At 43.4% G+C, this 25480-nt stretch overlaps 1 protein-coding gene across 1 annotated transcript in view; it reads right to left on the bottom strand.

Moving 5' to 3' along the window:
• The window catches only part of LOC120918475 (bifunctional heparan sulfate N-deacetylase/N-sulfotransferase 3-like), a 349511-nt gene that overhangs the window by 174286 nt on the left and 149745 nt on the right, over positions 1 to 25480 (bottom strand). The window contains exon 3 of the mRNA XM_040330079.1: positions 20246 to 20333. Coding sequence (XP_040186013.1) covers positions 20246 to 20333 — 88 coding nt within the window. The remainder of the gene's footprint in view (positions 1 to 20245; positions 20334 to 25480) is intronic.

Genomic DNA, 25480 nt, shown 5'->3' with positions numbered 1-25480 from the left:
CTTTACCTTTTTTTTACACTTAACATATAAAATATATTTCATGCTTGGTCTGCTTTAAGCAATGCAGCATGGTCAACAGTTTCAGTCAATCTGTTAATTTGACAGCGAAAGATCAGAAGCATACTGATGAGGTCATTATCATGCTCTCATTTTTTGTTAACATGTTCGGACAGCAGTGTGCAATGCAACAGAGCTTTATTTGGCTCAAAATGCTCTCTTATTCCCAGATTGCTGTTTAGTAAATTACAAAATACTAAAGACGTATTTATGCTGTTTTATGTTATATATTTAGGGCTCAAGTCCTGCGGGAATGCGTGGGAATGGAGTTCCTGCACTTTTTTCACAGCAGGAACTCAGTTCCCTTTGCAGGACTAGAGCAGCCGAGCCGCCTGAGCCAATCCTTCACTAAGAGGCGATGCCCAGCTCGAGTCACTGTCAGGGGCAGGCGAACCTTAGTAATCCTTTATGTTACTGGCAGCTTCCTGTATATGGATTCATCGGGTAGTGTGCGGGTATTCCGTCACTTCCTCGATGCCGCAATGTCTCCCGGGAGCTTTTGTCATTGTTCCCAGGAGACATTGCGGAGGTCTGCCGCGAGTTATCGTGGGATTTAGAAAGAGCTTCTTTCTAAATCCCGCGATAACTCGCGGCAGACCTCCGCAATGTCTCCTGGGAACAATGACAAAAGCTCCCGGGAGACATTGTGGCATCGAGGAAGTGACGGAATACCCGCACACTACCCGATGAATCCATAAACAGGAAACGTCCACTAACATAAAGGACTACTAAGGTACAGTGGATCAAAAAAAAAAACATGCGGTTTAGTAATTATGCATATGAGCGTATCATTTTTATTTTTTGGTGGGGGAGTGGATCTTGGGTGGGAGTTCCCACACTTTTTTCCCCAGGACTTGACCCCTGTATATATTTAAAAAATTATATTTTGTAATTTAAGTTACTGGAATAAAATATGTTTTTACCATCTGACTGGAAGTCATCTTTAATGTACGATTGTTTAACGTGAATCAATTATTGTACAAGGTTTATACTTAGTGGGGTTAGTACATATCTTCCACAAAGAAATATTCAAAATCACTTTTTTTAACAATCACATGTGAAAAAAACATGCATAAGTCACTTTGAAATGTCTTTATTGTTTATCTGAGTAAAAGGAAGTGTGGAATTTTGATAGCTATCAATCAGAGAGGGCAGAGCATTTATATACAATAACAGAATCTCCCGGCCTTGTTCTTGCAATCACAGTAATGACAGTGTGGAAGAGTGAAATGTAGAACACCCCTGCTGTGGCTGTGCTTAAATTTATTGCAAAATGATATACTGTATGTTCTCAAGTATCAAAATCACTTGTGACATCCTAGTTATAAAAGAGATTTTGGGAAAATAAGTTGTGCCTTTTTATAACAAAGGCATTATAATTTTACTGCAAAGCCTGTGGCGTTTAATGTGGTAACCTTAGGATATTGCTGCCTTCTCCTTTCTCACCTTTTTTATGTGTAACAACCATAACTTTACATTTGTCTGTATTATTATTATTATTATTATTATACAGGATTTTTATAGCGTCAACAGTTTGTGCAGCGCTTTACAATGTAGAGAGACACTACACTAACAGTACAATTCAAAACAAGAGGGTTAGAGGAGCCCTGCTCCTGCGAGCTTACAATGTTAGGCCTTGTACACACGACCGAACATGTCTGCTGAAACCGGACAGGTTTCCAGAGGACATTTGTCCAGCCGACCGCTTTGCAGCGGACAAATGTTTCTTAGCATGCTAAGAAACATGTCCGCTGGAAGCCTGTCCGTCGGACATGTTCGGTCGTCTGTACAGTTTCACCGGACATGTCCGATCGGCCGCCATCCCTCGCGTGCGTCAAAGTGATTCGATGCATGTGTGGAAGCTTTGAACTTCCAGGGCCACGCACGTCGCCGTGTCGACGCCGTGGCCACGTCACCACGGATCGTGTACGCGCGGATTTTTGTCTGATGGTGTGTACAACCATCAGACAGAAATCTCCGAGGGGACATGTCTGCTGAAAACGGTCTGGCGGACCGTTTTCAGCAGACTGTCCCCTCGTCTGTACGAGGCCTAGGAGGGATGGGCTGGTAAAACAAAAGGTAGGGACTGTGAGGGATGAACTAATGAGGGGAGTATTTTTACAAAAAGAGAAAGCCTATTTTAATGTGCATATGTCGCGTGGTGATACCGTGAATGCACCTGTATAAATTGTGCCACCGCCCCGATATATCGAGAATTTAGGTGAGAAACTATTGATTGGGCTTTGAGGGCACACAGTACAATTTGGTATAGAAAACTAAAGATTTATTGAGTATGAAATATCATATAAAATCAAACAGACATAAAATCAAATTTAGGTCAGTGACTAATACTACACGGGTAGTGACAACAATATACAATCTTAATATATACAAGCTTTATCTGACAAGCACAGTTACAAGTATAATGTTGAGTTGTATATCCCATGTGATATTTCTGGAGGTTTACTGGAGGCCTTGCTCTACATGTTACGCGCGTTAGCGCTTCCTCAGGAGCATAAGATATTGCATAGAATCAGTCGCATTGGGGGTAGACAAGCGACAGTAGTGTCCTAACCCCACAGTGGCTGAGTGGACAGAATCTGTCAATCCAGCCTAACGTGGGGATATTATCAAAAAACACATAAAGGATTATAAGGAAGGGTGATCAAGCAGTCAGGTGCTGGTAAGCACTTGAATTCAGATCCGGGGATCTGCACGTGCGGTATTTCAATGCTCAGTGTGCTGGGCTAGATAGGGTAGATGAAACCATCTAATAACGCAGTCTTTCAATCCTAGGTATGAGTGCCAGAGGATATTGTATAATTGTCAGGGCACTGCCCTTTACGGTCACATTTCCCCAGTTGACTCTGGGTGGAATTGAACCTGGGACCTGTCCATTGTGAGTCCAGCTCTTTGCCTCTGAGCCACTGCTCAAGTATTACTTTGCTTGCTGTCCCTTGGAGCCTGGTTCTGAACCCATGTTACTTTGGACCAATCAGTGGCCAGTGCGGCCTATTTAAGCCAGCCCCTTCCCCTTTGCTAATTGCTGGTTCGTTGTCAGCTTTACCTTGTTTGAAACACCTTGAAGAAACCTGAACCTTTACCTGTTTGACCCAGATCTGGACTTGACTACTCTTTTGCCTTCTCCTGCACTTGACCCCTGGATTGTTTATTGGACCTGCTGCCGTCTCCACTCCCTTTGACCATTGGCTTACTGACTTGGACTCTCTGCCTTCCGGAACCCCTGACCATTTGGCTTGCTTCTTGGATCTCCTGTTGTCCTGACCTGAACGGGCTCTCAGCCTTCTGGACTTTGTTTTTGCACCTGCATCTCTGCTATATCTACCACAGCTCCCCTGGTGTCTTCGCATCACATCTCCAGTGATTCTCGTCTTACCATCTTCCGCTGCTGGTAGCCGGTGCCTCTTTGTGCCCCTCCTCGCTGTTACCACCTCCAGGGGGTGAGGTGCACAGAGTCGCAAAGGTAGCCGCCCTCGGCATCTCGGCCTCGGTGAGTACTTACCTTAACGGTCCTGACAATAATACTGCCAGAACAAAATCCTGTAGCCTGATCCGCACCTAGATCCGCATGTGTCCCCAGAAAAGTGATAGCGCTGATATCGGCGCTATCACTTTTCTGGGGACACGTGCGGATCTAGGTGCGGATCAGGCTACAGGATTTTGTTCTGGCAGTATTATACAATATCCTCTGGCACTCATACCTAGGATTGAAAGACTGTGTTATTAGATGGTTTCATCTACCCTATCTAGCCCAGCACACTGAGCATTGAAATACCGCACGTGCAGATCCCCGGATCTGAATTCAAGTGCTTACCAGCACCTGACTGCTTGATCACCCTTCCTTATAATCCTTTATGTGTTTTTTGATAATATCCCCACGTTAGGCTGGATTGACAGATTCTGTCCACTCAGCCACTGTGGGGTTAGGACACTACTGTCGCTTGTCTACCCCCAATGCGACTGATTCTATGCAATATCTTATGCTCCTGAGGAAGCGCTAACGCGCGTAACATGTAGAGCAAGGCCTCCAGTAAACCTCCGGAAATATCACATGGGATATACAACTCAACATTATACTTGTAACTGTGCTTGTCAGATAAAGCTTGTATATATTAAGATTGTATATTGTTGTCACTACCCGTGTAGTATTAGTCACTGACCTAAATTTGATTTTATGTCTGTTTGATTTTATATGATATTTCATACTCAATAAATCTTTAGTTTTCTATACCAAATTGTACTGTGTGCCCTCAAAGCCCAATCAATAGTTTCTCACCTAAATTCCTAGTGAGGGGAGTAGAAGATCCGATTGTTAGCTGGAGGCACGATAGGCCTCCCTGAAGAGATGAAATTTCAGGGATCGCCTAAAAGTGGACAGACTAGGCGATAACCGGACAGATTTGGGTAGTGCGTTCCAGAGGAAGGGAAAGGCTCTGTAGAAGTCCTGGAGACAAGCATGGGAGGAGGAGACTAGGGAGCTAGAGAGCAGAAGGTCTTGGGAGGAGCGGAGAGAACGGTTTTGGTGATATTTGGAGATAAGATTGGTGATGTAGTTCGGGGCAGAATTGTGAACGGCTTTGTAAGTTATTGTAAGGCCCCGTACACACGAGAGGATCCATCCTCTGAAAAATCTCAGCGGATCAGTTTCAGCGGATAGATCCCCTGGTGTGTACGTTCCAGCGGATATTTATGCGCGGATATTTCCGATTTCCAGCAGATAAAAATTTGTTAGCATGCTAACAAATCTATCCGCTGGAATCGGCTCCAGCGGATCGATCCGGTGGTCTGCACAGACTCACCGGATTGATCCGTCCGAACCCGTCCCTCGCATGCGTCGTAATCTTTTCGACGCATGCGTGAATTTCCTTATACGACAGCTTCGCGCATGTCGCTGCGTCATCATCGCGGCGACGGCGCGACAGGTCACCGCGGTTGAATTCCGCGCAGATTTGGATCCGATGGTGAGTACATGCCAACGGATCCAAATCCGCCAGAGGATTTATCCGCGGATACGGTCCGGAGGACCGTATCCGCGGATCAATCCTATTGTGTGTACCAGGCCTTAGTGTTTTGAATTTTATTCGTTTGGCAATGGGAAGCCAGTGGAGAGGAGTGGCAGACACTGAAAGGTCTGTGAGGTGGTATTATGCACCAGTGAATAATGAATGTATATTAAAGACTACAATTAGATTTTCTATGGTATTTTTCAAGGTTACAAATCTGAGCTCAAGGCTTGGGAGCAAGTAAAAGCTTGAAAAAATAATTTTTTTCACCTACTGGTGTCCAGTTTTCAGCGAGGTTTCAGGTATCCAACTGACAGGTCACTGTTTCTTTAACTACAAACTGTTAATTGGAAGCTTTAAAATAATTCAGTAAGCAGCACAGGATGAGATCACCACCCACCCAACACATTTGCTTGCTGACAAAACCTTACTGGGGAGTGTTGTTCTCAATTGTGTGGGTGCACAGCCTATTTCAAATAATGTATTCAAGTGCTAAAAAGTGTTTTAATTAATTCCTCAAGTTGGGAATACTGAGGAAGCTGTTAAAGTTGACATTTAATGATTTTATAGAGACACTGTCACCTTGCCATTGCATACCTCACTGTGCTATTGCATGCCTCACTTCGATGATCTCCATACCTTATTCCCGGCAGAGTCAGTCAGACTGCGGGCATCCATTGTTCAAAAGCCACGCCTCCTCCTCATGCTGTTCTGTGATTGGCGGAACACTCAGTTTTCCAGCAGAGCCTGTGCTCAGTGTTCCGCCTATCACGGACATTGTCTCGTCCTCAGCCTCAGACGAGACAACGTCTGACGGTAGTTGCAATGGTAGTTGCAAAGGAGCATAGATACAGTAAGTATACCAGAATGCAGTGCGGGAAACCTGTGTTCTGTGTGCATTTCCACACTGGTGTTCAAAATGCACTGCAGTTAAGATCTGCAGCCGGTGTCAGTGTTAGGTTAATGACACCCCAAATGCAAGACACAAATGCAAAGTGTTTGCCTGTACCGGATTGCATGGTACAAAAGCACCATGCTATCTGGTTGCAGTGCATTTTTTAAAGTAGTGTGTGCACTACCACTACTTTTGGTGTGGTCCAGTGTGATTCAGTCCATTCAAAATGAATAGGCTCAAATTGCACCACACTGTGCTGCATGTGACTCACACAGGAACACACAATGTATTCCTATGCAATTCCTGATGGGACTCAGCTCTCAGGGAATGCCAGTTTCCAGAGCACTTTGAAAAGAGGAAATAGTCTGCTTTATTCACTCTTTGGTGCCTGTGGGGATCAATTATTAAAGGAATTTATCCCAGAGCTTAGAGTAGGTAAATAGGTTTGCAATAAGTACCCAATCACGTGTACGGAAAGTAAAAAAAGTAAAGTAAAACAGCATTTTTGCTTGAACCTTGCTTCACCTCATTTACCAATCTCTGGGGAAAATACACTTGTGAAACGCAACATCCCTTGAAAAGAGAACAGTTTTGATTTACCTTTAGTAAATCAACCCCTGTGTCTCAATTATTTTACTATTTGTTTGAAGTTGTGTTGGTGTTGGTGGTGACTTCTGTTAAACTTCTTTTAAACTACAGTTTAATCATCCACAAAGATCACAGTGTAATGGAAAACCTAGTTAAAAAAAGGCATGAAAATATTATGACTGATCTGTGATATGGGAAGTGCTAATACTTTCCTAATGAGATAAAAAATTAAAAGATATAGGCTTAGTCATAGCCTATGAAAAGTCATTAAAATTTTTGCAGAAGCAACACATGAGATTCAAGCAGAGTAGCTGGTCATGGAGTACTAAGACATGAAGACATACAGTAAGTCAACACCCTCCAAGTATGTCTCTTGAACAGCATACATATTATAAACATGAATGCTTGACTTGATGAGAGTTCATGTTTATGCCCATCCAGTAGAGGATGGGCACTGACACACACCGCCAAGAATAACAGTCATAGCATAAGCTTACAAATCTGTCTTAGTAGAAGTGACGCTTTTTGAATGACTTTTCTCTGTATTGCCAGGAGCCGACAATTCATTATAGCCGCGAGTGATTTTAAATTACCCTTTTTCCTTCAGAAATTTTGATAAAATCCAAGGTCATATATTTGAAATGTATACTATTTTGACAAATTCCCCTGTTAAACTGAGCTATATGGAAAAATGGGGGGTAGCTCTCCAGGAAACGATTGAGCTGGACGAATGGCACTTGATAGTCCTGGAGGCCTCGAGGTCTCTCAATAATACCTCTATTATTGAAGTGAATTATAAAGTTCTTCAGAGATGGTACATGGTTCCAGCTAGGCTGGCAACCTATATACCGGGAGTGTCTCCCTTGTGTTTCCATGGATGCGGACAAGAGGGGACGATGTACCACATATGGTGGCAGTGCCCTAAGGTAGGCCTTTTTTGGATTAGGGTGTACAATTTCATCTACACTCTCACCCAAGTAAACCTTGTCAAAAACCTAATACAGGCTGTGTTGGGCTGCATGGTGGAGACAGCATCGAAATCCCAGAGATGTCTCATAACCTTTATATTCATGTAGCGGTGCCCCCATGGGGTCGCCGCGTGTTTCAGCATCCACACATCACCCTGCTTGGTCAGACATCCATTTTAGGCACACTTTCTCCAGTCGTTGCTTGTTTTTTTTTGTTTTTATTAGGGGATTAAACTTGGATGGTGAAAAGGTGATATGGGATGCCCAAATAATGAATCTTTCTTCATTTCAATCGTTTTTATTGAAGTTTTATACATACAGAGAAAGAAAATAGACATATAATGAGCTGTATTATGTCCTGTTATACATTCGTACTTGGATTTTACATTGGTAAACACACAGTCATAGAAGATTTTGAACATTGGTTAAAAGTCCAATACCAAATCAAATGGCCAGGATATTGCCCCCCCTCCCAAACACCCCATCTGGGAGCAAACTGTGCTGTGGGACGGGGGGCAACAGTGCTCGTCTTAATTCCAAGAATTCCAATTGAATACATAAAGGACATACAAAGTTATAAGAAACAATATGGAACAGAGACACCAAGGTGCTCTGAGCCAAAGTTCTGCAGTAGTAACAAACACAGATCAATAGTACCGTGAATAAACAATGCAAAGAAAAGAAAATGTCCGGAAAAACTGGACAAACATAAGAAAAATAAACAAAATAAAACATTGAAGTGTTGTTCAGCGCTTAAATCAGAAAAAGTGAGCGAGCAGCGAGAAAGAATCGTCTGCACATCAGCTGTTATAAACCAAGCTATACCACTCATTCCACTTGGACCATTTGAGTTTCATGTTGGCATAATTTCCCTGGGACACAGCGAACATTAGCTCATAGGAAGCATGGGTGTTAGTTGATTCAGGACGGGTTTGCATCTTTCCAATGCCGCGCAATTCCTAACCTAGTGCTAAGAAGAATATGGGTGATTATAGTTCTTGCAGAGACTGGTACAAGACCTAAGCCTAGGGACAAAAGTGCCCCTTCTGCCGAGGGAATAAACCGAGTACCCGTCTGGGACACTAGACTAAATACACTTGCCCACAAGCCTTTAAGGAAAGGGCATGACCACAAGACATGGTTCAACGTCCCGACTTCACCACAGTTCCTCCAACACAAGGAGGAGACCCTGGGATCAAATTTACACAAACGGTACGGTGTTAAGTACCACTGCACCAATATTTTATGGGATAATTCCCATAGATTAACACTCTTAGGCCCCGTACAGACGAGCAAACATGTGCGATGAAACCGGTCCGCTGGACCGTTTTCATCGTACATGTCTGCCCGGAGATTTCTGTATGATGGCTGTACTCACCATCATACAGAAATCCGCGCGTACTCGATATGCGGCGACGAGGCCGTGCCGTCGCCACGACGATGACGCAGCGACGTGCGCGGCCCTTCCACGCATGCGTCAAAGTCATTCAACGCATGCGAGGGATGGCGGCCGCTCGGACATGTACGGTAGGTCTGTACAGACAGGATTCCAGCGGGCATGTTTCTAAACATGTTTAGAAATATTTGCCCGCTCGAAAAAGGCCCGGCGGGCAAATGTACGGTGGAATTCTGTCCGCTCGGCTGTACAGATGACCGAACATGTCTGCTGAAACTGGTCCGCGGAACAGTTTCAGCAGACATGTTTGGTCGTCTGTATGGGGCCTAAGATGCAGAAAATGTACTGCGCAGAGCTTTTTGCCATTGATCATCGGTGAACGTTGCTCCCAGATCTCGCTCCCACGCCTCTAGGTTCGAAGTTTTGATAAAGATGTTTTTATTATTTAAGAGATTGTAAAACAATGAAATCCCCCTAATGCTGCATACACACAATTAGTTTGTCTGATGAAAATGGTCTGATGGACCGTTTTCATCAGACTAACCTATTGTGTGTGGGCCCCATCGGTTTTTTATCCATCAGTCAAAAAAAATAGGAACTTGTTTTAAAATTATCTGATGGATAAAAAACCTATAGAAAAAAATGATTATCTGTGGGTACGTCCATCGGTTAAAAATCCACGCATGCTCAGAATCAAGTCGACGCATGCTTGGAAGCATTGAACTTCATTTTTTTCAGCACGTCGTTGTGTTTTACGTCACCGCGTTCTGACACGATCGTTTTTTTAACTGATGGTGTGTAGGCACGACTGATCATCAGTCAGCTTCATCGGATAACTGATGGAAAAATCCATCAGACCGTTTTCATCAGACGAACTGATCGTGTGTACAGGGCATAATATTGGTTGTGGGATTAGTAAGAAAAAGCGCTACTCGCCAAGGTAGCGTTGTGGATGTCTGAAATGTCTTCCTGAGAAAATGAGCTATTTGGAGATACCTATAGAGATCAATATCATGTTCTAGACCATACTCTACTTGTAAATCTCTAAATGACTTGAGTGTAGGGCCTGCAGACAAGTCTCCTATAACCTTCATGCCCTTAGACACCCATTGCACAACGTATAAGCCTGGGATGATAAGAGGTAAGTTTGAGATGGTAAGTGGTAGAGGTTTAACCACTTGATCTATGAAATAATGAAATGCAAACATCTTCCATGTGCGTATAGTAGCTACCATTGTGGGAGCGAAATAATTAAGGTCTGGCGTGCGTATACGACTAGATAGTAGAATGTCAGATAAATGATTAACAGGGGCCTGCACTAGCTCTAGTTCTAGCCATCTAGGACTGTGGGTCTGTACGAACCACAGTCTAGCCTGCAAGAGAATCGAAGCTAAGTGGTAGTCCTTCAGGAGAACATGACCAACACCTCCAACTCTCTTGGCCGCTAACAACTTCTTAAAGGAACATCTCGCTTTTTTACCTTGCCATAAGAACTTATTTAGCTGGGATTGGGCTTTGGAGAAGAAAGAGACGGGGACCGGAATCAGCAGTGTCCGAAATAAATACAACAGTTGTGGCCGGACCAAAGCAGTTCAACTTTAGATAACTCCTGTAACATCTTGTTCATAGAGTCAAGGAACGGGGTATAATTAGCTGCAAGTAGGTCATCACTAGTCGCTGTTAGAGAGATCCCCAAGTACCTTAACTCGCTATCCCTCCAAGAGTAAGGGAACCGGGCAGCAAGCCTCCTCTGCAGAGAAGGGGCAATGCCCACATCCATTAGGTAAGATTTACTTTTGTTAACCTTGTAGTAGGACAACTTATTAAACAACTCCAAAGCCGTGTGAGCTGAAGCCAGGGAAGTTTCCACATCAGTAAGGATCAAAATGATGTCATCTGCGAACAAGCTGATAGTGTGAGGCCTTGTACAGACGACCAAACATGTCTGATGAAAACGGTCCACGGACCGTTTTTATCGGACATGTCTGCTGGGAGGTTTTGGTCTGATGTGTGTACACACCATCAGACCAAAATCCCTGTGGACAGAGAACGCGGTGACGTAGAAGACACCGACTTTCTCTGACACGGAAGTTCAATGCTTCCACGCATGCGTCAAATCAATTCAACGCATGCGTGGGATTTCGGGCCGCTGGTTATACGTCATAACCAGCGGACATGTCCGATGAGTCGTACTAACCATCGGACATTTCCGACGGACATGGTTCCAGCGGACAAGTTTCTTAGCATGCTAAGAAACTTTTGTCCGCTGGAAACCTGTCCGCTAGGCCAGGAAACTGGTCCGCTAGGCCGTACACACGGTCGGACATGTCCACGGACCAGTTTCAGCGGACATGTTCGGTTATGTGTACGAGGCCTGAGTGGAATTTTGGACAGGAAAACCTCTAATGCCAGGGTGAGAGCGTACATATATTGCAAGGGGCTCAATTAGTAAATAAAAAATTAGTGGAGATAATGGGCACCCCTGCCTGGTGCCATTTGAAATTGCAAATGGCTTGGATAAAACTCCCGAAATGAGCACTTGGGCGGAGGGTTTGGATTACAGAGCCAGGATCGCGGACAGAATGCGACCCGAGAAACCAAACCTTCTTATTCCCTGCTCTGTTTTAGGGGGTGCTCTCAGGAGGGCTCCATGGCATATATTTGGTGGTCCTGCCCACAGGCGTGCAGACTGTAGATTAGAGTATACACTCTCCTTCGTAATCTATTTCAGATTAACATTAAAAGGGACCCTTTTGCAGCACTCCTTGGTAAGCCTATCGTGGAATTGCTGCGTCCTGAGAGGCAACTAGCCCAGCATCTCTTTACTGCAGCTCGGTTGACAATTGCGAGAGCTTGGAAGACCCCCACACTTAGCTTTGAGGCAGTCAAAAACCGCCTGAATGATGTAATGGTTAATGAGAAACTAACGGATGTCCTTTCTGATACGCACGACAAGTTTCTCAGGGTTTGGCAACCTTGGATCACATACTACCACCCTTCTAGGTTTGACACCGCATTACTGTTAATATAGGGATCGTCTTGCGCGCACCCCATGGACCTTCTACCCCCTTTTTTTTTTCTCTCCCACTTCACCTTCTATTCCCCCCCTCTTTTCTGCGGCTGCCCAGGGGTTTCCCTTAATATCCATACCAGACCTGAAGGGCCTGGTAATTGAATTTGGGGGGACCCCCACACTTTTTTTTTTATGAATGAATTCTCTCTGAATTGCTGGGAGCCGACAATTCATTATAGCCGCGAGTCCGGTTTTAAATTACTTTTTTTCTTTCAGAAATGACACTTTGTGCAGGGACAGTTCTAAGTACTGGAAACATGCGCTATTTCACATGCTTACTTTACACCCCCCCTAGATACGAAATGTTCTTGACTGAGACTGTGATGATAGGATTCCAAGCTCTCTGCACACAAGAGAGTGAAACCTGGGTCCGAAACTGAGTAGTCTCCGCAGTTGAGATCCTAACTCTCAAATAATATCCGGCGTAACGTTACATAGGGAGAGAATCGATAACTTTACATATCTCTTCACTGCTAAAAGGCATATTCAGTTTTTGTAGTTGGTCTTGGTATATAGAGGGAATATTCAGACTTTTTAAAAATTGGCCAATTGCATCAGAATCAGGTTGATAAGTATCAACATCATCCTTTAAATTATACAAGGAACTATAGTAGAGGCATCAGCTATGTCTTGAGGATGGTAGCTTGCAATTGCTTAGGGGATGAAGAATATAAGTGCCCGGATTCACAAAGCACTTACGCAGACGTATCTCGAGATACGCCACGTAAGTCTATCTATGCGCCATCGTATCTGTGCGCCATGCCCACAATCTGAGATACGCCTAAAAATAGGCTTCCTACGACCGACGTAACTTGCCTACGCCGTCATATCGTGGGCGCATATTTACGCTGGGCGCATTTTCCACTCCCATTGATTTTCTATGCACATATGCAAATGAGGGAGATACGGCGATTCACAAACGTAGTTGCGCCCGGCGCATTATATACGCGTAAAGTTATTCCCCACATAGAAGGAGCTACTCATGCAAAGGTATGGACCAGGGAACACAAGCTGTCGTATCTTTTGTCGTTTACGTTGTACGTGAATATGACTAGGCGTAGGTTACGTTCACGTCGTAGGCAGTGATCCGTTGTATCTTAGGGAGTAGTTCCGATGTGATTCTGAGCATGCGCACAGGGAAGCGGCCACAGGACGGTGCATGCGCCGTTCATTTCAAGTACTTCTATGGCGCTTGCCCCATCATTTGCATGGGGTCACGCCTCAATGGCATGGCTCACGCCCACTTCCACCTACGCTGGCTTACGCCGAGGAAACCCAGCGTATCTTTAAGAGCAAGTGGGAGCGAGTGCTTGGTAAATCCAGTGCTTGCCTCTGTGCGCTGCGTCGGCGTAGCGTATATTAGATACGCTACGCCCGCATAAATATGCGCCAATGTATGTGAATCCGGGCCAAGGTATCTTGGATTTATACCTCACACCCTTCACTCTATGTGCTAATAATTTACCCGCTTTATTACCCGTGGCATAGTAGGCCATTTTCAATCTACGGGATGATTTTTCAAATGTTTCCAATAAAAGAAGTCTGAGGTCATGTCTCAGCTGGTTAAATTTTTGAGAGATTACAGGGGATAAGTTCTGTTTGTTAGTCGACTCTAGTAGGAAAATTTAATTTGTTAACTCTTTCATTCTTTGCTGCCGCTGCCTCTTAGCCCTCGCCCCCAATTGAATGAGAATGCCTCTAATGTACGCCTTATGGGCGTTCCACAATACAAATTGGTTTTGCACAGAATGTTCATTATTACTGAAAAATTCCTTCAAATGTGTTTCAATATGGCTCCTAGCCTCCACCTGCTGCAGCAAGAATGAGTTGACCCTCCACTGTGACGATGCAGCGTCAGCTACGGTATCCTCCAAAGTGAGGGTAATGGAGGCGTGATCTGACCAAGTTATTGTATTGATGGAAGTAGCCGATATTTTAGAAAGGGTGGGTTGGTCCACTAGAAATAAGTCAATTCTGGAGTATGCTCCGTGTGGTGAGGAAAAAAAAGTAAAGTCCCTTTCTCCAGCATGAAGGCACCTCCAGGCGTCAAATAGGTTGTGATTATGGATTGAGGCCGACAATGATGGGCTTGCGCGCTTGGCGCCTGAAGAAGAATCAATACCTGGATCCGGTGTTGCATTGAAATCACCACATAGAACAAGCTTATCCTTTTTGTGCTCGACCACTTTGATCATCAGCTTACGAAAGAAACTAATTTGGTGCTTATTTGGAGAATAGACATTCACAATAGTTAACGTGGTGGTATTGATGTCACACACTAGTATAATGTAACGTCCTCTGGGATCCAAGACAGCCTCATGTAAAGTAAAAGCCACCGTCTCCCTTATGCCTGTGAGGACCCCTTTCGTTTTGTTAGGAGCATTAGCCTTAAAGACATGTGGAAAACTCCTATGGGAACAGATGGGTGGAGACGTTGCGGAAAAAATGTGTTTCCTGAGCACATAAAATGTCAGCTTGGTTGGAAGTAGCCTCTCTCCACATAGACTTCCTCTTAGCTGGGTGATTAAGGCCAATAAAGTTTATTGAAATGAATTTTATTCCCATTTAAGCAATAACAAAATATGTGGTATAGAATTATAACGAAAACAAATTTAATGACTCCCCCTAGTGGCCTTTCTGGAAATGACGTGTAGTAAGCTCTGTGTAACAAAAAACGACTAACAACTTACTCACTGTTAGTCGAAAGGGTAAAAATGCTCCAGGCATGCGTGAATAAACTGGAAAAACCGATTCCGTTCTCAATCGCTCTGTGCAGGAAACCGATTCCTTTGTAGACGCTGAGTGTGGTGCTTTTAACAACACTTGGGAGTGAGAAGAAAAAAACAGAGGAACACAAGAAAGAGAAAAAAAACAGAAGTAAAAAAAACAGGAACAGTCAAGTAACTGGCGTACTGCCAACATGTACAAGGTGTGAACCTTGTTAATCACAGCTTGAAAAAGAATACCCGTAAGCAGCGGAAAACTGCCCAGGTTAAAATGGGGATGAGTCCAGGCCTATAGGCTCTCCAGGGATGCCTACCAGGGAAGAACAAATAGGTAAATACCACATCCGGGTTCAGCTTTGCGTTTTGGCGTTCTTATTAGTAACCATTTTCCACTCGGGATCAAACCGCGACAGAGATCTGGTGGTGGATTTCAGGACATCCGTGTCTTCAGGAAGGATCCCCCACTCCTCCAGTAGGGAGATACCTTTTTCCAGCGATTCCACAATGTGTGTGCGGCCCTCCTTAGTAAGAGACAATTTGGCGGGATACCCCATCTGTATTCAATCTTATGATTTCTAAGCACTTTGGTGATGGTATTTAAGTTTCTCCGTTTTTGCAGAGTGTATTGGCATAAGTCCGCAAAAAACTGTAGGTTCTGATATTGCGAGGGAATTTGCTCTCTTTTGCGCATTACTGCCATCAGCTGCTCTTTGGCGTGAAAGAAATGGAAACATAGGATAACATCTCTGGGGACCTGTTCAGGCAGGAAGGACGGCTTGGGCAGTCGATGTATCCTATCGATAGTGAGTTCTAGATCAGAGAGATCAGGGAGAAGCGCCTTGAACAAGGAGGAGGCGAAAGAGCGCAGATCTGATTGCAGGACAGACTCGGGCACCCCCCTCACTTTCATATTGTTTCGCCTGCTTCTGTCCTCCATATCTGCGAGCTTAGCTTTTATCCACTCTGTATCCCCCTCTCTTTCCTCGTGCGAATCAACCAGATCGTTAATGGTGGCGGGATATTCCCCCATTTTATGCTCAATATGCTCCACCCTAGCCTCCACTGCCTGAATATCCGAGTGGAATCTGTGCATACATTGCATCATGTCAGATTGCAATGAGCTGCGTAAAGATAACAACATGTCCTTCAGAACCGTGTCCATCATAGGTTGATGAGCAATGGAAAAGGATTCAATGGAATCTGGGAGAGAACGTGTATCATCCCCTGAATCAACAACAGGGCTTTCCGCAGGCATTGATCCCTCTCTGTCCAGCCTAAACTTTGCTTTAGCCAGACTGCCAGAGGTTGAGGAGGGAGTGGGAGAGAGCAGATTGTCAGGGGAACCCTTGTGCTGGGACACCCTGGCCGACCCAGAGCGATTGCCATGTGCTGTGTGCGCTGGAGTGGACGCCGCCTCTGCGCCATCTTGCCTACCTCCGTGCTGATGGGGGCAGAAGAAGTCCGTCAGCCGCTGTGGCCTCCTCTGCTCCTTCCGCTTTCTGGACATGTTCCAGGGGGTCACCAGAGCTAGAACGCCAGGTGAGGCGAATGAAAAGAGCACCCGGTGAGTCAGTATGAGCCGCTTTATCCCCGCAGACGCCGGAGCTCTGGATCTATGCTACCATCCGGCTTCCGTAGCAAGCCACGCCCCCACTCATGTGCGCTGGCGTGCGTTCCACCCTGCACCGCTGTGAGCCAAAGGGAACCTGAGGTGACCTTGGTACGTGACCAGGTGACGCCTCTACGTCCGTTTCGTTTGACACGTCTTCAGGATTATTTATGGAATAGTGTTATTATATTCAATTATTTTTCACTTAATGATCACTAATTATCAAGTTTATTTATTAGGCACCTGTCACGATGGGGACTAGATGTTAAAGTGTTTTTTTGAGATATTTAGGTTATATTAGGTAGGCTGGTGTTTCACTTGCTGTTCATTTATTTATTAATTATTTTTGATTATAGTTATTATTTTTATTTAATAGCTATTAGTGCACTCACCCATTTTTTAATCCACTTTGCAGCAGTGGTATCCACTGTTTTTTTTGTTTTTGAGGTGCCGCTCATATTTAGTTTAATTCTTTGTTTAATTGCACATTTGGTGCGAGATACATTTTTTCTTTTCACGCCCCCATAATGAATCTTTCTTAATGGAAAATAAAGTTGGTTGGAATCTAAATTGACAGTCTCTGCTACCTTACATCTCCTCCAGCACACTACTTTTGATTCTTGCTTTCCTCTACTGTCCATTGCTAGATTCCTGTCACCGTTAGCACATGGCTAGACCTCACTCTGAATAAGTCCTAACATTTTCCTAGTAGCCATTTGCAGGAGGGGTCTGCAGTCCCCTCTGTGGTAGCAACCATTTTAGATGAAAAGGATAATTGTGCTAACTGATACTTGGTGGACTACTGATCCCAGCAAGTCTGGTACAAATCTTGCCAATCCTCCTGGCTGCAGTGACTTGACTTCAACAACACCACATCCTCTCCCTCTGGCTCCACATCCAATCCTGCCATGTCTCTCCCATAGCTTCTCACTGTGCTTCTCACTCCTGACCCCAGCATGGATCCCTCCTGAATGACTTTCCTGGCCGTGCTCCCTACTATCTTCCTCCTGCTCCTGTTCCAGGACACCTCTCAATGATCGTGTAAAGAGAGGTTCCCTCCCAGCGCCTGAGCTCCAGGCCCGAGGTCAATCCCCCCAGAAAGGGGGTCTCTCAAGGCCCACCACAGCCTATCACGCCATCATTCAGTTCTTCCACCTGACAACTCCTCCCCAGCGTGCTGACCATGGGTATATATAGGACTAGGAGGCCTGCCCCCTGCCAATCCTAGTTACACCCCATGTCATTCTAACCCTCTGCTCTGCCTCTTTTCCAGAACCTTCTCATTGGGAACAGAGGAGGCACCAAAGAGCTGAGGCACATGTCAGTCACCTGCTGCAACGCTAAAACCACTCCCCTGCCCCCAGATCAAAAACAAACAGACCTAGATCACAGCTAGTTCTGCCTAAATTTACCTTTACTGGCAGTACACGCAAAAGCACTACTCTAGTACCTACCTACCTAAGGTAGTGGGTGCTACGTTCATATCAGCAAAAAGTATTATTGCAAAATTTTGGAAATCTGACGTCTTGCCATTCGAACAGCTGAAGCACAAACTTTCCTGAATTATGATTAATGTGCGCATGACAGAGATCTTGAATAATAAAATGCAGATGTTTGAGAAAGTTTGGGACCCTTGGTTCAAGTACCTGTCTAAAGATCCTCGATCCATACCCGATTAAGTCAGCTTCAGTATGGTGGGCTTCTGTGCGCAAGGTCATACCCTACTTTTCCCCTCAACCTTTCCCCTCTTCTCTTTCTCTCTTCTCCGTCTTTGCTATTATATCTCTTTGGCCTTCTCACCTATTCCCTATAAACCTAGAACAGTGGCTATTTCATCAGAGTGAAGACCGGTTTCTAGATGATGGGGGATGCAGATTCCTTTTCCTGGAGGTATAGATCCCCTTTCATGAATGTATACAGCCACTGCAAGATGCATCTCCAGTGCTCTAAGGATTACCAGCCAAACCTAAACTTGGAAATGTAATTTGTAGCTACTCTGTCCTTTAATGTACAATGAGCTTTTGAACGAGTTCTGTGGTTACCCCACACTGGTAGTACAATCTATACTGACTGTGAAGATTTTTATTTGGAAGAACGCACATTTTATATGTTCTTTTATGTTTTAAAAATGTATGGTCTCTTACTTATTCAGTATGTATTTTACATTGCGGGAGATACGCTTTCTTTGTCATAACTTTTGTATTTCTTTATGTGAAATACTTCCATTAAAAACAATGAAAAAGAAAACCCCAAACTGCCACCATATAGCTTTTGGGCCTATCAACCCTTCACAACAACAGCAATGACACTTATGATTTTAGAATAAACATTGTAACACACACAACCACCACAGACAGGTATAATAAGAGATTTACACTACAGTATCTATTTTCAAAAGACAGGGATTATTTAAATTTGTGTTAGCTCATTAGAGACAGTTTTAACACTTTTCAAAATAGGGTTTAATAATGAAAATGTCAAAATAAGGCAAATATTTTTTTTCCCGAAATAGGGTATTACATAGAAACAAAAAGACAATGATGCAACAGGAAGACAAAAGGTGGAAAATTCAAATACTTGCAAGTCCTGGTTTGCAGAGTCCAATGAAAAAGCAAAACAGTACAGTGGCTCTCTCAAATCCTGTTAGGTGTTTCTTGGTTTGATGTTAAACAAGAGCTGTCAACTATAGTTGCAGTCCCCTTTTCTCGACATCAAGGGGGTGCTAACAGAGACCATCTGACCGAACAAAAGGCTGGGAGGTGGCCAATTGCATGTCACAAGTTTACAACTGTAAAGAAAAATTTGGACGAATGGCAGCACTCCCATATTATGCAAAAAGGCTTTAATATATCCAAAACATGTAAAAACAATCCATGTAGGCAGAGGAACAAAAAGGCAGACACGTTTCACACGTACACGTGATTTGTCAATACCACAACCATACCGTGGCCATTCCTTGCAAACAGTTTTATACAGATATTAATATATTTTTATGTACAGATTGCTTTTTGGAAACTGGTAGATTATTGTTCAGCATTGAATTTCATGTCCTGAGATATCAAACATGGTGTCTCTCAGACAGGTCTGTAACCCAGGTGGTAGGAGACTGTTGTCTCCCCTTCTGTATATTATAACTTAGTCATGTATGATCTTGATGTATTCTGTATTATCTTCTCTATTCAAATATTTACATAATATTAGTGTGCCTTGGTCTTATCTGATTTTATGAAATGTGTGTAGATTTTTGGGGAATTGTGAGTTAGGCAAGGGTCTCAGAGAGGTCTCCTCAAGCCTGACTGGCGTTCAGATACCTATAAGCCCTGGTTAAGACATTTTACCTTACACTGTATATTCTTAATAGGTTTTATTGCCCTACAAACCATGGGTGACAGAACTGAAGAATTGTGTGACTGTTTTACGATAAGTCAGAGGGAAGTGATCATCTGTAGATGTTTATGATTAGCAGAAACTAACAGAAATCCTGACAGAACCTCAATTACATATTTAAAGCTCTGGTAAAGACCTGTAGTACCTGACCTGGTGTCTGCTGTACCTAAGTTGAGCTAACAGGCTCTTTGAAATGTGACTAAGTTAAAAGGCTATGGAGGTGCACTCCTAGCTGCTGCAATGTGTACTGTTCCACAAAACTGTCATGGCCGACCCATGATTCCTGAACAACAAAGGCGCTAGACAAAACTTTGTGAGTGCCCAGTATTTGTTACCATTACATTCTGCATCAGTGACTACAAAGCCATATTAAGATTGGCAAGAAAATAACAGACTGGAAATATGGATAAGAATCTGGCAGTGATGTTGCTTTTACATCTTTCGACCATAAGACATGAAAGAAATCATAATAGACAAAAGTTATGTGGTTGCTTTTTTTCGTCAAGATTTCAGAATGCTTACCTGTGTGGTAGAACTTTCCAGAAAATCCCAGATTAAATGTAAAATTTGTAACCATAGATCTAAGTAACTTCTGTGTGTCAAGAAGAGCCTAGGAGAAAGAAATAGAAGTCAGAAGATGTCCATAAAGGTAGTGCAAGAATTTAACCTATATGAAACTGATGTTATCAAATATTCAGCCCCTTGCCTTTCAGCAATGCTGCTAAGTCTAGCAGGAATTTTTTCTAACTAGAAAAATGCACTAAAAGCGATCCTGTTTACCCTGCCATATCACTAAACGTAAAGAGGGGATAATAGGATGATAATGACTAAGGTACACTATATTTACTTGCATTATTTCATGTTGTATGGAATGTTTTCCTTAAGTTGTTTTGTGTGTGTGGGGGGAAACATTTATAAAAAATGTAATAAAAAGTTTATTGATCAGAAAAAAGAACATTGTCAGGAGATGGGAAACCTTGCAACAATAATACCCAATTTCAAATAATCTATCTATCACTTTAGTAGTGATGTAGGAATTGGTTGGAAGAACTACAGTGCCAAACAAGGGACACATTGAAGTGAATTGATAGTAGCTGTACCTGAAAATCTTCAACATGCCTAATGCCGCGTACACACGATAATTTTTCGGGTTGTAAAAAATGACATTTTTTTTAATGTCATTAAAAACGATTGTGTGTGGGCTTCAGAGCATTTTTCGGGTTCTGAAAAACTGGCCAATTTTTTTTCGAACATGCTCTATTTTTTTACGAAGTTTTTAATGTTGTCATTTTCGGGTTGTAAAAAATGGTCGTGTGTGGGCTTTAATGACGTAAAAAATCCACGCATGCTCAGAAGCAAGTTATGAGATGGGATCGCTTGTTCTGGTAAAACTACTGTTCGTAATGGTGTAAGCACATTTATCACGCTGTAACAGACAGAAAAGCGCGAATCGTCTTTTACTAACACAAAATCAGCTAAAGCAGCCAAAGGGTGACGTCATCCGAATGGAACTTCCCCTTTATAGTGCCATTGTACGTGTTATACGTCATTTTTTTTTTCACAATCGTGTGTAGGCAAGGCCGTTTTAATGGGCGGGTTGAAAAAAACGTTTCTAGACCCTTAAAAACGTTGTTTTTTACAACCTGAAAAATGATCGTGTGTACGTGGCATAACAGAAAGATGAGAATTATGCGCTTCAATTAGGTGTATTGCTGTTGTTCTAATTTTAGAAAGTATTATTTTACTGAAAGGGTAGTTGATACTTGGAATAAACTTCCAGCAGAGGTAGTGAGTCAGTCAACAGTAAATGGCTTCAAACATGCTTGGGACAAACATAGATCTATGTTTCTTTTTCTAGATGTATATTGTGGTGCAACTAACTTTAAATGGCAAAGCACAACAATACATATCTACAGTGCATTAACATGCATTACGATGCACGCTCATTATAGTGTGAAGAGCCCTTAGTTTAGCTTTCCTTTCTAAAGCCTTTCAAATTTCCATTTAATAGCAAGTGTTCTAACATGTTGTTATCCATTAGTTATCCTTCTGTTTCATACTGAAGTACGTTTGTCTCTTGCAAACCTAGCAAGCATGCAGCTCGAAACATTTGCCAATCAATCTGAAACCATAGTTGTGTTGTTTTTCAAAGACAATGGGCACTTTTTTTTACCTTTAACATGATCGCTCTGCTTGGCAGGCTTTCTGTCTCATTTTTAAAGTGTAGTGTGGTAACATTGCATCTTTCTCCACCACAGTACCCAAAATGCCCCTCTTCACGTCTTACCCCAGCTTTTCTTGTGCTGTGTCTCCTCTCTATGGTCCCTGACAACAAAACGATGGAGAGTCAGAGACTAAGTGTGGTTTTGTTCTTCACACTTGGTAGTGAATACTTGCCAATTGCATGACCTACAGTATGTCTTACCAATTCATATATTCCAACATGACTTATCAAGAAACAGTGAATTGGATGTGACCTGGCACACACACTATAGCACACATGGCGACCTCCATCCCTAAATTAATTTGTAGAAAAGGAGAGCTGTGGGACTTTAAATGAGGCAACCACCATGTCAAATATAAACAGAAACGTAAAATATTACAGTACGTAATTTATTGTCACATTGTATCAAATAAATAGGTAGTCACATGACTTACATATATGCTGCTACATAGCATGCAATACAAATGACAATTCACATAATAATTGTACATAAAATAAATGGGTTAAAAGACATAATAGGGACAGGTAACTTAGGGCATCAAGTGGCACTCTACGCGTTTCCTGGCATTGCAGCTATTCATCAGGAGTGTTGTAACGTAATATACTGGAAAGGAAATGGACAAGGATTAATAATGATACCCTTAGAATAAGGAGGGACAGAGAGGCTCTGTCCCAACAAGGCGGAGACAAACTTAGATACTCACTACACAGCCCCAAGGCCAAGCCCGGTGTCTGCCAGGGAAAATGGAGATGACAGGCATGATGTCTCCCCCGGGGTTGAGACGGGGGAACCCTCCGAGGATGGAGAACAGCATTCAGAGTAGGGATGAGCCAAACCCCCCCTGTTCGGTTTGCACCAGAACTTGCGAACACACCAAACGTTTGCGTGAACTTTAGAACCCTATTAAAGTCTATGGGACTCGAACGTTTGAAATCTAAAGTGCTAATTTTAAAGGCTAATATGCAAGATATTGTCCTAAAAAGTGTTTGGAGACCTGGGTCCTGTCCCAGGGGACATGTATCAATGCAAAAAAAAGTTTTAAAAACTGCAATTTTTTCAGGAGCAGTGAATTTAATAATGCTAAAAGTGAAACAATAAAAGTGAAATATTCCTTTAAATTTCGTACCTAGGGGGGGTGTAAAGTTAGCACATGAAATAGCGCATGTCTCCCGTACTTAGAACTGTCTCTGCACAAAGTGTCATTTCTGAAAGAAAAAAAGACACTTAAAACTTACTTGTGGCTATAATGAATTGTCGGCTCTGGCAATTCAGAGAGAATTCATTCATAAAAATAAAAAAAAATAGCGTGGGGGTCCCCCCAAATTCAATTACCAGGTCATTCAGGTCTGGTGTGGATTTTAAGGGAAACTCCACCCCAGATTAAAAAAAAAATGGCGTGGAGTTCCCCCAAAAATCCACACCAGACCCCTTATCTGAGCACGTTAACCTGGCCGGCCGCAGAAAAGAGGTGGGGACAGAGTGCGCCCCCCCCGCTCCTGAACCGTACCAGGCCACATGCCCTCAACATGGGGAGGATGTCCCCATGTTGATGGGGACAAGGGCCTCATCCCAAAAAACCTTGCCCGGTGGTTGTGGGGGTCTGTGGGCAGGGGGCTTATCAGAATCTGGAATACCCCCTTAACAAAGGGGACCCCCAGATCCTGCCCCCCCTATGTGAATTGGTAATCATTTCACAAAGGAAGTGTAAATAGTTGGAAAAAACACACACACACCATAGAAAAAAGTCCTTTATTAATAAAAAAAAAAGAATAAAAAATCCAGCTGTGGTAATCCACTCGGTCCGGCTCCCTGCTCCAACGTTGTCTGTATGCAGCGACGGGTGATCTCCTCTCCGGTCCAGCGATGAGAAGATCTTCTGGCATCCAGAGCTCCAGAGCACAGCATCGGAGGCTGCCTCTCTCCACCGGACACAGCCCAGCAGAATGACGCGGCTGGAGCTTTGACATTTCTTACATAGGGGCCACCCGTCACGTGACCCCGCACCCTCTGACACAAGGGAAGACTTCCCCAGTGACGTAGCAGAGGGTGCGTCAGAGGGTGCGGGGTCATGTGATGGGTGGCCTCGCCTCCCCTATATAAGACATGCAATGTTCGAGTTGAACATGAGTTCGACTCGAACTCGAAGCTCATCCCTAGTCCAGAGCACAGCACGGTGGTCACAGCGTAATCACCACCGTGCTGTGCTCTGGTGCACAGCACGGTGGTCACAGCGTGATCCAATGAACTATAGTTGTGTGCTCTGGACACTGTTCTCCGTCCTTGGAGGGGTCCCCGTCTCAACACTGGGGAGACATCATGCTTGTCACCCCATTTTCCCTGGCGGACACCAGGCTTGGCCTTGGGGACGTGTAGTGAGTATCTAAGTTTGTCCCCACCTTGTTGGGACATAGTCTCTCTGTCCCTCCTTATTCTAAGGGTATCATTATTAATCCTTGTCCATTTCCTTTCCAGTATATTATGTTACAACACTCCTGATGAATAGCTGCAATTCCAGGAAACGCGTAGAGTGCCAATAGATGCCCTAAGTTACCTGTCCCTATTATGTCTTTTAACCCATTTATTTTATGTACAATTATTATGTGAATTTCCATTTGTATTGCATGCTATGTAGCAGCATATTTAGTGTAAGTCATGTGACTACCTATTAATTTGATACAATTTAACAATAAATTATATACTGTAATATTTTATGTTTCTGTTTATATTTGACATGGCGGTTGCCTCATTTAAAGTCCCACAGCTCTCCTTTTCTACAAATGGCTTATCAAGACTTTATTGACTATTTGTCTTGACATGCCTTCATGGTGTACTTGCCCATGTTGCTGTTAAAAAAGGGACATACTCCTGTGTGTAGGATGTAAAGGAGCATGAAGTACATCTAGTCTTTGACAGCAACATCATTTGTGGCAGGGTTATAACGTAAATGGCATCATGATGAACCATCACTATTTGTTAACAAGCTGAACCAGTAAGCTACAACAGACAAGTGTTATTGCTGTTTGTAGATGCTGTTTCAAATATTAGCAGTGGCATACACCTGACTAAACAGAGAGGAATCAAGTAACAAAAATAGTAAAAATTCCATTAAATAGGTGGGGAATACATGGGTAGGGCAAATGGGGGGAAGTCAGGGGTGTAACCTGGGGGGGACTGCAAAATGAAGTTTTGCTTATGGTGTCAAAAATCCTTGCACCAGCCCTGGGTAGCGAGTACTGCATTTTTGAAGGGGCAAGGAGAATTTCAAATTGCCCCTTGTACTTGAAAGTATTAGGTATTTCTGAAGCTTTGAAAACAGCTTGATGTGACAGAAGAGCATTGGGTAAGGTGTCTCACAATGGTACATCATATCAAGTATGATGTACCATTGTGAGTATAACCCCTTAACTTTGCCTAGTATTGCCAACATGCAGGTTTGCTTTAAGCAAAGACAAATTTGGGTGTGCAAAATTCAGCCCTGTCTTCAGCATGCAAAAAAAGGTGTGAGCTTAATCTTAGCCAGGGAGTAGACAAT

The sequence above is a fragment of the Rana temporaria genome, chromosome 1 (genome assembly GCF_905171775.1).
Source record: "Rana temporaria chromosome 1, aRanTem1.1, whole genome shotgun sequence".
NCBI lineage: Eukaryota > Metazoa > Chordata > Amphibia > Anura > Ranidae > Rana > Rana temporaria.
This window is presented reverse-complemented; position numbering and strand designations above follow the sequence as displayed.